Source organism: Diceros bicornis, chromosome 16 (assembly GCF_020826845.1).
Source record: "Diceros bicornis minor isolate mBicDic1 chromosome 16, mDicBic1.mat.cur, whole genome shotgun sequence".
NCBI classification, from domain to species: domain Eukaryota; kingdom Metazoa; phylum Chordata; class Mammalia; order Perissodactyla; family Rhinocerotidae; genus Diceros; species Diceros bicornis.
The window spans coordinates 11111840-11126584 of NC_080755.1; the positions used below are offsets into that span (position 1 = coordinate 11111840).

A 14745-nucleotide genomic window follows, 5' to 3' on the forward strand; every position below is an offset into this window, starting at 1 on the left:
AGATATTGTGGTTATTGTGAAGATACTGAGTTTGAACAGGGCTGATAGTGTTGAAATTTGATCAGTCATCTCTATTCCCAAACAGTAAGATTAAAGAACTAATGATTTTATGGCAATTCCTGATAGGATTCCTCTTACTCCTAAATAATCACCAAAATACTGATATTTGATGAAATATAGCCTCATCCGTGGTTTACCAACTGAAAAACAGAACTCTAACCTACAGGTTCAAACTTTAAAATGCAAAGACTTTTGTTAATGTGAATAAGTTATTGCTTTAGCAAAATATACAGTTATTGTCATAAAAATATGTAAGAGAGAGCTACTTTGTGATTTTTTTCACAAGTCCCATAATTCGGAGATTCTTCTCTTCACATGGCCTTTCCTAGAAGCCAGTTTATCATTGAGCTGTATACCTGGCCTTGTGATCATATAGCATGATTGTTAAAGTTAGACTTAAATTATATTTAAAAATTATCAATGTGAAGGAACTGTCAGATCAACTACAAAGGAGTTTTAGCTGGTAATAGAAGGTTTGCCAAGAAAGACCATCAGCCCACATCAAGGGCCCATGAAGTACATTTCCTGGCGAAGGGGGATTTTTAGTGTGTTCTTGGCCAGGCTGTGAGATGTTTTTTGTGGAGAAGGAGAGCAAGATAAAACCAATCTGCAGTAACAGAGAAGGGTCTCAGTGAAAAGGCAGTGGGAGAGCGCCTCTGGTCAGTGCTGGATGGTGTTCAGGTTCCGCGTAGAACTCTGCCCCCTCGAGGTGCCCCTAGGCACCAGCTGAGACAGAATAACATCCAGGTCAAAGTAATAACTTTTCTTGCTGTGAGCTTATCTTGGGAAATCCATAAAATCACACTTGTGATAGTGCCCTCTAGCTTGGTAAGTATTATTTTAAAAAGTATGATAATTAGTTAAAAATTTTATCTATATTTTAGAAAACAAGAAATCATTTTGTATTTATAACCCCTCAACTGAAAATGGTGGAAATCTCTGTGTTATTATTCGTTTTTATTTTTATTGTATCTCCCTCCCTTTCCTTAGGATGTTTAAAATGTAATTTTTTTCATCATTTGGTCAAATGATTGAGGGTGATTGCCAAAGAGAAGATGCCTTTAAGTACCTTCCCCAGGGGGAGCGAGCACCTGCTTGGGGTACATTCCCACGCTTTCCCAGGCAGAATAGGCAGTTGCCTCTGTCCTGCTTCCCAGCGAGCCCCAGTCCTGAGACTCAGTGTTCATAGGACAACCAAGGTAGAAAAATCTTAAGTTTAAGTCTTTGCTGTGTGAACTCTGAGGTTCTCTAGGAATGACTTCATGGTTTATTACCAATTTATACATATGGATGCAGATGGCGTGGACACGCATATGGAATCTACTGTTAATGTCTTCCATGGTGTTTTTGTTTTGTTTTGTTTTTCTTTCATGCTCTGTAATCACTATTTGTAGGTCACTCATGTTCAGCGTTATTTTTCCTTTTCTTTTTCCCCTGCCATTTTCTTTTCCCTTATCTGTTGTTCAGGTTCCTAGGATAACCAGTGTATGGCCAAGGACGCCATTCCGACCACTTTTTTCTACCATACAAACAGCTTCTCTGCTCAGCTCTCATCCTTTTGAAGCAACCATATTTGGGGTAGCAGGGGCTATGTATTATCTGTGTGAGAGAGCTTTTACCAGCAGGTGGAAATCCTCAAAGGTTGGCCTCTTTCTGCTGGTTCTGGGAATTATTTTACTCTCTCTATCTCTTTGACAGTGATAGTTCAACTGCCGCACTCTGCAAGAATTAACAGCTTAGATGGGCACTTTGCTTCTGATCATTGATTCCAATCTTTTGTAGGATGCATAGATCACACCATGATCTCAATTGAGAGGAAAATAACTGAAAGGACAACAAACTCAAAATGCAGCATCAGATTAGAGGGACCTGTGAGTGTTTGTCTCTTCAAGTGACCTATTTGTACAGCAGGGGGAAGGCTGTCTCCCTCTCCGTGTGCAGGGGCACTCAGAGAGCCAGTGGGGTGCTTTCCTCCCAGGCCTCTCCACCATCAGGAGAGTGTTTGTTCCCACACTCAGCTCGCAGAGCAGCCTCCTGCCAGGCCAGGTAGCCACTAGGGACTCAACTGCCCACAGAGTTGTGTCATTGCCCGTTTCCTGCACACCCTGCTGCCAGCTCTGAAGAATACCCATAGCATGTGCCTCCCCTGGGCTCAGAGAATCTTTCTCTTCCCTAGCACCTTTCATAAAGCTGCATTGTGATGGTCAGGATGTTATATGGTTTTTATTTATGACAACCCACTTACTTCTCTGTAGAGAGAAATTTGAAGTTTTCTTTTTATTGTTATGGTTATTTTAAATATTTTAAATAATTCTGCATTTTATCATTGTTTTTGAGATTTTCATACAGAATAATTTTTTTTTTTTTTTGGTGAGGAAGATCAGCCCTGAGCTAACATCTGTGCTAATCCTCCTCTTTTTTTTTTTCCCCCAAAGCCCCAATAGATAGTTGTATGTCATAGTTGCACATCCTTCTAGTTGCTGTAGGTGGGACGCGGCCTCAGCATGGCCAGAGAAGCGGTGCGTCGGTGCGCGCCCGGGATCCGAACCCGGGCCGCCAGTAGCGGAGCGCGCGCACTTAACAGCTAAGCCACGGAGCCGGCCCAGAATAAATTTTTTAAAGAATAATTTCCAAACCTCAGTGAAATAAAAAGCCCTGAGACTGTACTGAAGCTTGCACTGCCCCCAGGGTGTAACGTGAGCTGCTGACCAGTATTTGCAGCAGCCTTGCCTGTTCCACCTCATACAGGGTCCTGGCTCTCCAAGGTCCTTTATTTACTAAATATACCCTTGAAAAATGAACCAGTAGGTGGTCTCCTTGTTATTCTTTATTATCCATCTTGGTTTATAAAAGTGACTCTGAATGTAAATGAGATAGAGCAAATTCCTTTCTCTGTTTATTTGTCATGAAACACAGGATAAATCTCTGTTCTTTTTTCCCTTTTAGATCTGGCCATTTGAATAGTACATGGTCCCGTGCAGGGATGGCATTTTAACTCCTGTTACTCCTGCTGTTACTAAAGATCTGCCAACATTTAATTTTTATTATCAATCGTCCCCAAATAGAGATATCTGTGTACTAAGTCCACACATTACTTTAGGCAACAAATTCACTTTGAGTTTTGAACTCGAAAAAAGAAAAGAGTAATTAAACTTAATAGTAGTTATTTTTATTTAAATCTGCCTTCCTTGGTTTATTAAAAGCTCAAAAAACAATGATTGTTTTGGATAATTTCAATTATCTGCTACTTATGAATTTTTTGCTAATCAAGGACACTTTATAAAATATGACTATTCCCGTTTCTCTGTGTGGTTCAGTAACCAGATTATACATTATACTCTCGAATTTCTGTGCTGCCTAACTCTGACCCCTTTTGAATGGTAAATATAACCAGAATATTCCACAAGAACTCAGCAATTTTAGTGACATACGTAAAAGTAAGTTCTATAGGCACGTCTATTCCTATAGCATATTGTAATCTTTATTAAAACTCTTTAAGATTTAGCTTCCCTTTCCTAAATTTGGAAGTCACATTGAAGCACAGAGGAGCAAGAGAATTAGAGTTGTGCTGATCTAGTCCTTAAAGTCCCCGTCTAGCCATGGAGATGAGCTCAGTGCTTGCTGTAGGAGGGACTGAGCCAGTGTGATGAGAGGAACGAGGCTCCTGCTCACAGCTAAAGCCCTGAATGCTCTCCACATTTGGGAGCATTAGTATCTCAGCAACATCTGTTAGGGTTTAATTTGGCTTTGGGGCTGTTGAATTAATATTTTTTGTCAATTAAAAAAATAACAAAAACTATTCTAGCAACTATTATTTTCTTTCATGTTGCATTAAAGTCTTGTTGTCCTTGGGAAAGCACCAGAATTAAAACATTAGCATTTGACCTGATGGAAAGTATTTTACTAAAGGGTAATCTACTTAAAATTTTTGAAAAGAACAAGAACACAAAAAAATCCACAATTTCTTATTATATCCTAGGAAGTACTAGATTTGCGTATGGTTCAAAGCAGTAAGTTGAAAGTATGCTTGACTAAGCCCTTTTGTGACCTAAGACTGAGGAGAGGAAGTACAAGCTGTCAGGTTCATCGTGTGTGCTAGCATACCCCCGGAAATAAAAAGGATTCCCGTCTACCGGAAGTATTTACCAGCCTAGGCAGCCTAGTTGTCAAGTTAAATTGGCACTGTTTGCCATCTTCCCAGCATGCACAACAACAAATCTCTCAGGTAGCAATTAGCTAGTTATTTGCTAGATTCATACATTATCTTGTTCCAAGTCAGCAATTTTGTCACGTAGTTAGCCTTCAGAAAATGTACCACAGTCATACTCATCCATGATGAATAAAAATGACCATAGGAAAACTTCTTATGAAATATGTTAAAAGCTGAGAAAAGCTATCATTCAGATGTGTGCAGCCAACAACCCTTACCTAGTGCACAGTTTTAATGGCCTAACCTTCATAGAAGCAGTGCATTGTTCCCATTTGACACTACACTCATTTCTCAGGGTGGAGCAAAACAGAGTAGATATTGGACATGCCAATTTAATCCTGTTATCTTTGAAATCTTTTCCCATTGAAAGAGAAAATTATGTGGTGATTTTTTAAAAAGTATTTTAGACGTCTTAGAGCAAATGATATAATCTTTCTGAAAAACTATCCCTCCACCCTCCAGATACTAAGCTCTTCATCTTAAAAATCCAATTCCAGGATTTTTTTCCAAAACATTTTTAAGCAAATTTAACCTTCCTTAAGTTAGCCTGAACAGAGATGATTTTATATTGATTGTTAGTAAGAAGCCGTAGTTCTTCAAACTGCGTTTTTTTAGTAAATGCTAATGTTTGTCAAGTTTGCAACCTAGATTTGTTTTTGTTTTTCTCTGATTGAAAGACAGAACTGAATGTTAAAACTCCATAAACTGACTGCTTTCATGGTCATGTGCTTTCTCATCTGGCTTGTTTGATTTCAGAATGCCTGTGAGCAGCGCTATTGTGTGTGTGGGAGTGAATTACGATGTGTTTATACTGAGAACATTAAGTTTCAGTGTCACTACACCACAATGGCCCTTGTGAAGCCTGGCAGGGTGTGAATGCACAAGACCATTCTGTCTTTCTATTAGATCCACCAATCAAGTGCAGGGCCAGATGGGGAGCAGATGGGTATGAAGCTCTTTATTCAGTGGGATCAGTTACATCAACAACTGTCTCAGCTGTTTTTAGGGAAACCATTAACATAAGACAACCAACATAAATATTTATTGTAAAATTCTTCTGATTTTTTCTACATCTTTCCAATGCTGACTATGCATTCAGCAGTTGTTTAAAAGTAATAACAGAAATCTGGAGAACTGTGGGGCAGCCTCTAGAGATTGCCTTTTGGCTATAAACTGCACCAATAGGTACATGTTCCAGTTCTGCTCATACCATTAGGATCTTTCAAGGTGTGCTGATGTAACTTACCACTAAATAATGCTTCTCGGTATAAATCACTAACCACCTTCTTTTGGCTATTCTGGGTACCACAAACCAGTTTTAAAAACAGTACCAATGTTGTAGATTTGCTGTTTATCTACTAGATATAGTATACAACATAACACTAAGTAATGTCTTTGTGTAATCATAGGAGAAAACTGACATAAATTTGGTTTAGAACAACAAAATTTTTTTCAAGATTTCAATGCATAGATTACATAGCTCAGCTTAATGGAATAGAAATACTTGAGGCAAAATATCCAAACAAATGTGAGAAACTTTCATTTATTAGAAATTTCAATAGCTACATGTTTCACATGGTCCCCAGAAGTTTTCTGCCAGCTGTTGTCTTAGTGTATTTAGAAATTATGTGGTCCCCAGAGTGAGCCAGCTCTGTTCCAGTGGTCACTGGGAAACCTCTTTTCTTCTCTGAAGCTACTAACCAGGGGTCTGATCTGAAGGACAATTTTGCAATGCCAGAAAAGGGGGGGTGGGAGTTTCTTATTCATATGGAATTTTGAATTTCAGGAGGAATTCTGCTATCCAGTGGAATGCCTAGCTCTCACTGTGGAGGAAGTGATGCATATTCGACAGGTCCTGGTGAAGGCAGAGCTGGAAAAATACCAACAATATAAAGATGTCTACACCGCCCTGAAAAAAGGAAAGGTAGAGCTGTTTAAAGTTGATTAATCAGCAGGGTTAGAAGAATGGTCAGTCACAGGCATGGTCTCCCGAGGGAGCAGTCTGCTAGCCAGATGGTACAGGACTTGTAGGCGATTTTAGGAGGTAAGAGGCTTATTCTTTAGTAGACAATTCCTGTTCTGCTTTGCTCACAAAAGGGAGTGTTTTTGTTTCTCTCTTAGAATTCAAAAACTGGAAGGTTTAAAACAACCATGATAAATAATGATATGCCTTCATAAAACCATGTATGTATTTAGTCATTATACTTTTAAAGGATTTGTAAAGAAAATATATCTGAGAAACAGAGGAGACTTTTTCAGAACCTTCTTCAGATTGCTTCCATAATGGTGAGACTCTTGAGAGCTGTGACCTTTTATTACCTTTTAAAAGTAAAATTATGCTAAGTGTAATAAGTCAGACAGAGAAAGCCAAATACCGTATGAGTTCACTCATGTAGAAGATAAAAATAAATAAATAAAATAAAATAATATACAACAACAAACAAACACATAGACACAGAGATTAGATCAGTGGTTAGCAGAGGGGAAGAGTGGAGAGGGGAGGGTGAAGGGGTAAGGGGGCACATGTGTACAGTGACAGATGGCAATTACTTTTTTTTCTACTTTGGGTGGTGAACATGATGTAGTCTACACATAAATCAAAATATAATGATGTATACCTGAAATTTATGTTATAAACTAATGTCACCTCAATAAAAGTAAATAAATAAATAAAATTATAATTAAATACAGAGCCAAATTATAATTATTCAGAGCCAAACATAAAAACAGGGTTTCTAAATTGTCTTCTTCCTTCTGTCTACTAAACTTCCCCAATATATAAATGTAAAGTGTATTCAAACATGTAAATTAGGAAATTAACTACTGGCGATGCTTTTTTTCTCCTTTTAAATTTGTGTTTTTTAGCTTTGCTTTTGTTGCCGAACTAGGAGATTTTCCTTCTTCACCTGGTCTTATACCTGTCAGTTCTGTAAGAGGTAAGGTTTTTTGTAATTGATGACAATAGTTAAAGAAATACTGGTTACCTTCATTGTTTCATCACTTTTCTACACAGGAATAATACTAGAAATGACCCAATCTGTTATCACATTGTGCTGTGCTTGTAGGTTAGGAATACTGATTTCTTCAAAAGAGTAGAGCAAACAAATATTAAACCTGGAAAATGTTTCTCTGCATGTATTTGTTTTACATAACCTAGATAATTCTAATAATAATATATCATGTTTGAACAGAAAAAAATAGATGTGATTATCATGTGATCCCTGGAAGGACAAATAAGAAAATTCCAAACGGATATAACTTGATCCTTTTATAGGAAACAGTGTAAGAGTTAGGTTTTACAGATTGATTGTCTTTTTGGCAATCCACAGTTGTATCAGTTTGTTATATTCTGATAGAAGAACCAGAGAGTTTTTGCAGTTTATTGTAGAAATTCACAACCAGGTAGCCATTGGCTTCTCTAACTCTCCAGTCGCATCCATGGTATCATGCCAAGTAACACTTCTGATTTTGTATACAGGCCGGTGTGCTCACAGTGTTGCAAAAAGGTAAGCTAAGCTTGGTGAAATTATAACTTGTGTTAATTTCAATGACTCTGCCTCTTTAACAGTACTGCTCATTCTCAGTTTTATTTGGGTTAATAGATGCGGCTGCCCTCCAAGCCATACTCCACTCTGCCTATCTTTTCATTGGGACCTTCTGCCTTGCAAAGAGGGGAAAGTTGTATGAGGCCAGAAAAACCCTCCACTGGCCACCATCGGCCACTTCGGAGCATTGCCAGGTGAGCGAGGGGCATTACAGAACATACTTCGTAAAAGAAGAATGCTCCTTATTCTTGAGGACTCTGGTGACGTGGTAGGGTTTTGGGTCAAGGGAATTTGGGTTGATTGGTGAGTTGGTTGGTTGTAATATAGTTATGACTTGCACATGAATCTCCAAAACTTCCCAAAGGTAACTTGTCAAGGGATAATGGTGAGCTACTTGAAGGATACCCTTAATCTCATAGGTTTTTTTTTCTACTTTAAAAATAATTACTTTCGTATCCTTTGAAAGTCATCTTTAAAACTGTCCTTCTTTTCAATGGAGTTGAAAACTTGCACGTAACAGTCTAATCTTTCTTCTTTAATTTTGAAAGAAAATCTGTTTAATTTTGTGTTTACAACAGTCTGCAATAACTTGGGCTTCCTTTCCTATTGTAAAGACAGAAATAAAGCTTTATGCCAAGAGCTGGTAATTTAAAAGAAAAAAAAAGTTGCCTGAATATCAATCCCTTTGCATTTAATACAGAGTAGGGTTAGTGTTGGTCCTTAAGAAAGATGGAAGGAGGTCAGGCCAGCACGGTCACACACTGACAAGGCGGAGATGGTTATGGTTTGACGCACCAGCCACCCACTGGGTGCGGAGACACTGGCATTCATGTTAAATGCTGGACGACAGCTACTCCTGCATGTCATGTCTCTGCGGACTGTGAGGCAAGGAAGCTGTGAGCCCAGCAAGTCACTTGTGCCTAACACTGCTGCCCCTGTGCTTTCGACTCTCTGCTCTGAGACACTACTGTTCCATGCTGGCCTCTGATTGTGGAATGTCATCGTGGGCTCAAGGCAGTGCAAATAATAAACTGTTGTTCTTTTCTGTACTTACTCTGAACCTACGTTCCTATTTGGTTTAATTAAAATAGTAAATGTTTCCTAGTTATTTCAGAAAATTACCCAAAAACATTTATTATGATGGTCTAATTAATTCCAGCTCTCTGGAATCCCATCAGTCACCCAAACAGAGAGAATTGTTGGGGAGGGGGAGGCATATTTGATAAATACAAAAATGACAAGAAAGCTGGCCCAAAGATAATTTTTCAGGATGTGTCATAGGATTAAAATAAATTTACTTCCATTTCCTATAGTCTGATCTACCATCTACAGTTAACTAATGTTCATTAACCATGACAGGGAGTCACTGGAGAAAGAACTTGAAGTCCCTTCTGAATCAGTAGGATGTTAGCAACATGTACTTTATTTCACTTTAGTTATGCAAGTTCACAATCTGTATGTGTATGGTAATCAGGTGAATACTCTGAATATCCTATTTTCCAAAAATTCTTGAAGAGATGCTAAGAGTTTCCAGTATTATTTCTTAATAAAACATGTTTCCTGGTTTTTTAAAAAAAAAAAAGTATTTTGAACCTTGTCTCCATGTAGGAATTCTTCTTTGGAGGAACATGACATGACTAAATCATACCCGTCCCATAATATTTTGACAACAAATCAATTTTTTTGCACATAATTTCTTAGTATTGCAGTAGAATTATAAGTAAACAATACTGGATGTTTTAAACATTTTGGTTTTTTCCAGGTTCTCAAAATCTAAGTCTGTGGACAAATCAGATGAAGAACTACAATTTCCTAAAGAGTTAATGGAGGACTGGAGTACCATGGAGGTGTGTGTAGACTGCAAAAAGTTTATTTCGGAAATCATCAGTTCAAGCCGGCGTAGCCTGGTGTTGGCCAACAAAAGAGCCCGATTAAAAAGGAAAACACAGTCTTTCTATATGTCCTCACCAGGCCCCTCGGAATACTGCCCTTCGGAAAGGACTATCAATGAAATCTGAGCCTTGTGCCTTTCAGTTGCTTTTGTGTTCAGAGTCGGCATTAGCGCGAGAGAACACTGAGCTGGACTGTCTCTCCTTGCCGTGGTTTTATTTAATCAGCTTGAATTTGCATTAGATCAGGGTTTTGCTGCATCACATTGTTCCACAGACTGAATGCTGTGTTCATATCGATTGATGATATGTGACAGGTCAGCCAATTGCTCAATTGCACTGAGAGGACAATAGTTTGAAATCTGCTTTTGTGTTGTGTGTGGATTTGGAGGCCAGAAACTTTTTCCTTAGTTCAGTTCCTTACTGTTCCTCAAATAATTTTCTGACTAAGGCAAAAAGCTTCTCATGTGAGAAATCAGCCTAACACAGGTGTCGATGTTAGCACAGTTCTACGCAGTAAGTCATATTGGCACTTCCACCTGACAGTGTTCCTATCTAATGTACATAGTGATCCAGAGCCCTGCCACACACCAGATGCCTGGAGGCGGGGCAGGTGATTTACCATCTCATAGCACAAAACCCAGAAGAATTTGCTCATACTATCAAACTGATTTTAAATTATTGTTGCTCTGAGATAAAGACTACAGGAGGGACTCGATGCCTGCATTCTAGTGCAGAACATCTGAATAAGCTGTACACCCACATGGGAGACCACTTCCTCTGAGCTGCTGTGTTTGCCCTGGTGTCATGGATCCCTCTTCTGAGCGGGTGACAGATTTTCATTCCCTATCTTGAATGTATTATGGTTACTTGTAGTTTTATAATGGAGGTCTAAGAATTAAAGTTTTGTCGGGGTTGCGGGACAGAGGAAAGATAAAAGTTTGTCAAGAAGTTGTGTATTTTGGTTAACTATGGAAAGGGTTGTGACAGAATAGGGTGCCAGCTACTGCGCCACACTGCAAGGAATAAGCCAGAGCTCATCTATTTTCAACTATGTTTTTCATAACTTTATAGTCTAGCCATCACAACTAAATTGAGCCACAAACTGGTACCTAAGGTCTCAAACTGGAATTTATTTATTTTTATAAATGAATTTTAAAAGAAGAACATTGTCTAGTTCTTTTAAAATTACAAGAATATTAACCTGCTGATAGGCTTTTTGGATGCTTTTTGCACAAATTTTCCTTGTAAATGACTTGAGTGAGTAGGATGGGTTTTTGATGAAGGTAGGTTGGAGGGTAGCACTGCACACCTGAAATTTCTCAGCTTGATTGGTCCATACCATGGGCTATACTTTATTATTTTGGTATGCTTAGAAATGACCAGCCAATCAAATTGCTATTAATGTTTGGGAAATCAGTTAATACACGTGCACAATAATTTCCTAAAAGCTACAGGACACATCTGTAGTCAACACTATGACAGCACCATTTAATAAAAGGCATGGCAGTCACATTTTTTACACATCAAAGTATAGTAACATTTCTATATTAGATTAACAGTAATACCTCGAAACTGCTCTGGAAGTAGTTTTTAATGGATTGAAATTTCCAATTTAGTAAATGGCTTAAAATTACTTATACTTATGAAATAAACTTCACCAGTTGACTAAAATAATGCATGTTAACAATTCATCTGTATTTGCATGTTAAGTGGACCACCAGAGAACCCTTATTAATTATGCAAATGTTTAAATTATTTTAAACACTCAAGAGCTTTAAACATTACATGGGGCGAATCTCATTTATAATATTTTCCAAAGGACTATTTGAACTCTATACCCAGATGGTTCGGTGGGAGCCACACCCTTGAAGGCCCCAGGCTTGAGCCTCGAAACGGCTACCAGAAAGGGTGCGAGGGAGAGGGAATGGTAGTTGTTTTGTGTATATAGACATGACCTAAGACAGTGTGCTTTTTAAAAGAATGACTAGTTTACTGTTGTTATTAAAACATAAGAAACTAAACCCCCAAAATGAGAATTTCATCCACATTCACAAGGCAAATATCTAGCACATCTCAATCTTTGACTTCACACTTTCAGGTTTATGATACAGTATAGGCTGATTTGGGCATTATGATCACTTCTCACCAGAGCATTAGAATGTATAGCCTTCAACAGCATTAACAAGGTTTGCCAAGTGCATTAAAAAAGTCAAATGGATGGTATGTCTACCTGAGACAGTTTGCCGAAAGTAGTGTAAGAAAAGGGCACATGGCACAGTTAAAATTGTAGCAATCAAATTAGCATCACTTTTTCGTGCCAAAACAATTTCTTGCATTTAACCCTTCCTTATCTATGACATGTACCCAACACCTCAACTGAATTAGAGAATTTCCAGAGAATAATTCACTAACAGCCTATCTTCCTCCTCTTACTACTAAAATAACACACCTTTGTAGTGTTCCTCTTTGTCCTGGTTTCCAGCTATTCTGCATTTACTTCTGATCCAAGAACAACAAAAATGTTGGCTGGCTGGTCTCGGTGGGAGCCTGATGTGTCTTAGAGCTCATGTGCACACCTGAGCAGTCTTCCCTACGCACATCCCCTAACTCTCACCTAACTCCCTCCAGGCTCAGCACCTGTTCCCTTTGTCCGATACCTCACGAACTAACCCTGTTGGGATATCTTTGTTTCCTTCCCCATGGCTTACTTTCTGTCAGTGACAGTAGATAAGAATGCTTGTAAATACTGTAATATATTTATTAATATTGGAAAGGCATTCATTCAGTGGACAATGGGAATTAACTCTCCCAAGGCAAATAAAAATTAAATCAAGTAATTGATACATACATTGACTTAACAGTCTTACTAGAGTCCAGGTCTTAAGCCTTTCAAATTAAACTAGAAAGTTGTTATGTAGGAGTTTTAAAAATGATCTTACATTTGAAGCGATTATGTGATTAGCATCGTGAACTGATACCATGAATTTTTTAAGGCTTTTATTTTTCTAACTGTATTAATAAATATGGGACTGGATTTTAGGTGTCACATAGGAGATATGAAAGTTTTAAATTATGTTGCTATTTGCTAAAGCAAAATGGCAGAAAATTTTTTACATGCAAAAGTGTTGAAGGGCCGTGGAGAAATGTATATACTGACTGGACTTTGACATGGCTTCCTGTGTGTATAAAAATCAAGGTATTGCTGGCATTCAGGGTGACATGACGGTACTAAATGTTTTCCATTAAAGTCTTTTATTTTAAAATTTATCTAGAGAAAAATAAAATGGCTTTCCATCATACCTTCTGTGTTGAGTTCCTATTGTAAAATGGTGATGTCTCTTGGTAACTAGCTGTCAGAAACCACCTAGGCTGGGCAGGCAAGATACTTTTTATCGTCAGCAGCTTACGATCAGTTTGAGAAATACAGTCTAACAAGGACCATACTGAGAAAATAAATAAAAATGGAGCCACCACCATAACTCTGCTGTCTTACCAAGCAGCCGTGACTCCTTTTTCACCTCAACAAGGTAGAAAATCAAAATTCTATAAATAGTAAATAACATTTATATAAGAAGTCACATATATGGAGACAAATTGTGTATAGAAAGATAAAGCTTTTATGTATTTTTTCTAAATAGAATTCTTCAAGGGATATATTCCCAAAATGTCTCATGATAAGAAAATTACTTGTTGTACTTAAATTTCTTGAGAAAAAATTAGGAAGATTAAACCTAGAATGAACTTAGGAAAGTTCTTATGTTAACTAAATAGCATCATCTGAGATATTTACATATCTTAAATATTACATAATATTGAGTTTGATATTAATTCATTTACATAAGCTAGTCCCTTATTTGCCAGACATATTTTAGGATCTCCTTCCACTGAAGTTTCTCTGTGAGATGTGTATAACTAGACATTTTTGTGTGTGTCTAGCTCATAATCCAAATGTTCAACTGACTTTCTCAGTCTAAGTTAGAGTCCTTGCCTCATGCTTCCTGGATTCTAGAGATAAAGAAAATTCAGATACCATAAAGGGGAAAGCTTTGGGTAATTCTTATTTAACTATATCATCTTTTTCCTTCCCAGCTCCCGTGGAGGAAAAGATATATAGTTAGCTGTAAATCATTTCTAGAATTCCATAAAGAGAACTACTTTTAGGAAAGGGCTTGATTGCACATATGATGTGTTTAAAGACTCCAGTTCTGCTATCTCTGCAGAATGTGCAGGCACACACACACACACACAAATATTCATTATAATGCTCCTCCTTTCCTCTTGTCAGCCAAAGGTCCATGTCTAGAAACATCTCCCTTTGCCCACCCAAAAAAGTTTAAGAGCTAAGAACCTACTTTTTCCTACCCTAATTAAGCATTCAGGTGCAATTTCCTGGCAGATTGAATTTGCACTATTATTCTGGCTCATTCCATTAAAATGTATATGATTTTTATGTATTTAGAATAAATCTTACTCTGCAAAAAATTCTGCAGCTCTGTCTTTGCTGTTGGATTTTTATGCTGGTGGCAGAATCTGAGTCACTACAACAGTATTGAAGCATTGGAAATAAAAGGTCTTCAGAACTGACATGACACAGCTCTTGAAAAGTGGGCCCTTGAAAAATGGAGCATCAAGAAGTTCCTTTATGTCCCTGGGGCTTAAGAGCTAAAGAATCATGTGGATGTTTGAACCTATGCCAAGTTTGACACAACTTAGTGTTCAGGTTTCTTTTGCCGCCTAGAAGGCCAGACGGGGTTGTGTGCTAGGAATGCTCTTGCAAGCTGCTCTAATAAATCTGATCATCTGTGAATTGAAGAAAAAGGAGCGCTCCCTTCCCTCAGGTGTGGCTAGCAAGGAGGGACAGCCTTGAGCAAGCTTGCCCTTCTATATATTCATCTTTGCCTTAGAGTTCCCTTGTGACTGCAAGAATCATCTGTTGTTTCCTGACCTACCTACCCCCCCAGTCCCTTTGCCTAGAGTGACACAGCAGAGAAGGTCACATCCCAACTCTTCCCAGGAGCAACAGTGTTTCAGAGAGTGG

General features: G+C 38.1%; 1 protein-coding gene across 5 annotated transcripts in view; it reads left to right on the forward strand.

Annotated features, from left to right (window-relative positions):
- Window positions 1-12116, forward strand: part of SPIRE1 (spire type actin nucleation factor 1) — a 242050-nt gene extending 229934 nt beyond the window's left edge. For 3 of the 5 annotated variants that reach the window (XM_058556762.1, XM_058556765.1, XM_058556766.1), the window contains 6 exons: window positions 1528-1701; window positions 6057-6194; window positions 7136-7206; window positions 7749-7776; window positions 7873-8009; window positions 9578-12116. In XM_058556762.1, coding sequence (XP_058412745.1) covers window positions 1528-1701; window positions 6057-6194; window positions 7136-7206; window positions 7749-7776; window positions 7873-8009; window positions 9578-9833 — 804 coding nt within the window. In that variant the 3' untranslated portion in view covers window positions 9834-12116. The remainder of the gene's footprint in view (window positions 1-1527; window positions 1702-6056; window positions 6195-7135; window positions 7207-7748; window positions 7777-7872; window positions 8010-9577) is intronic. The other 2 variants (XR_009222388.1, XM_058556764.1) reach the window with 2 other exon arrangements.
- The last annotated feature ends 2629 nt before the right edge of the window (window positions 12117-14745 follow it).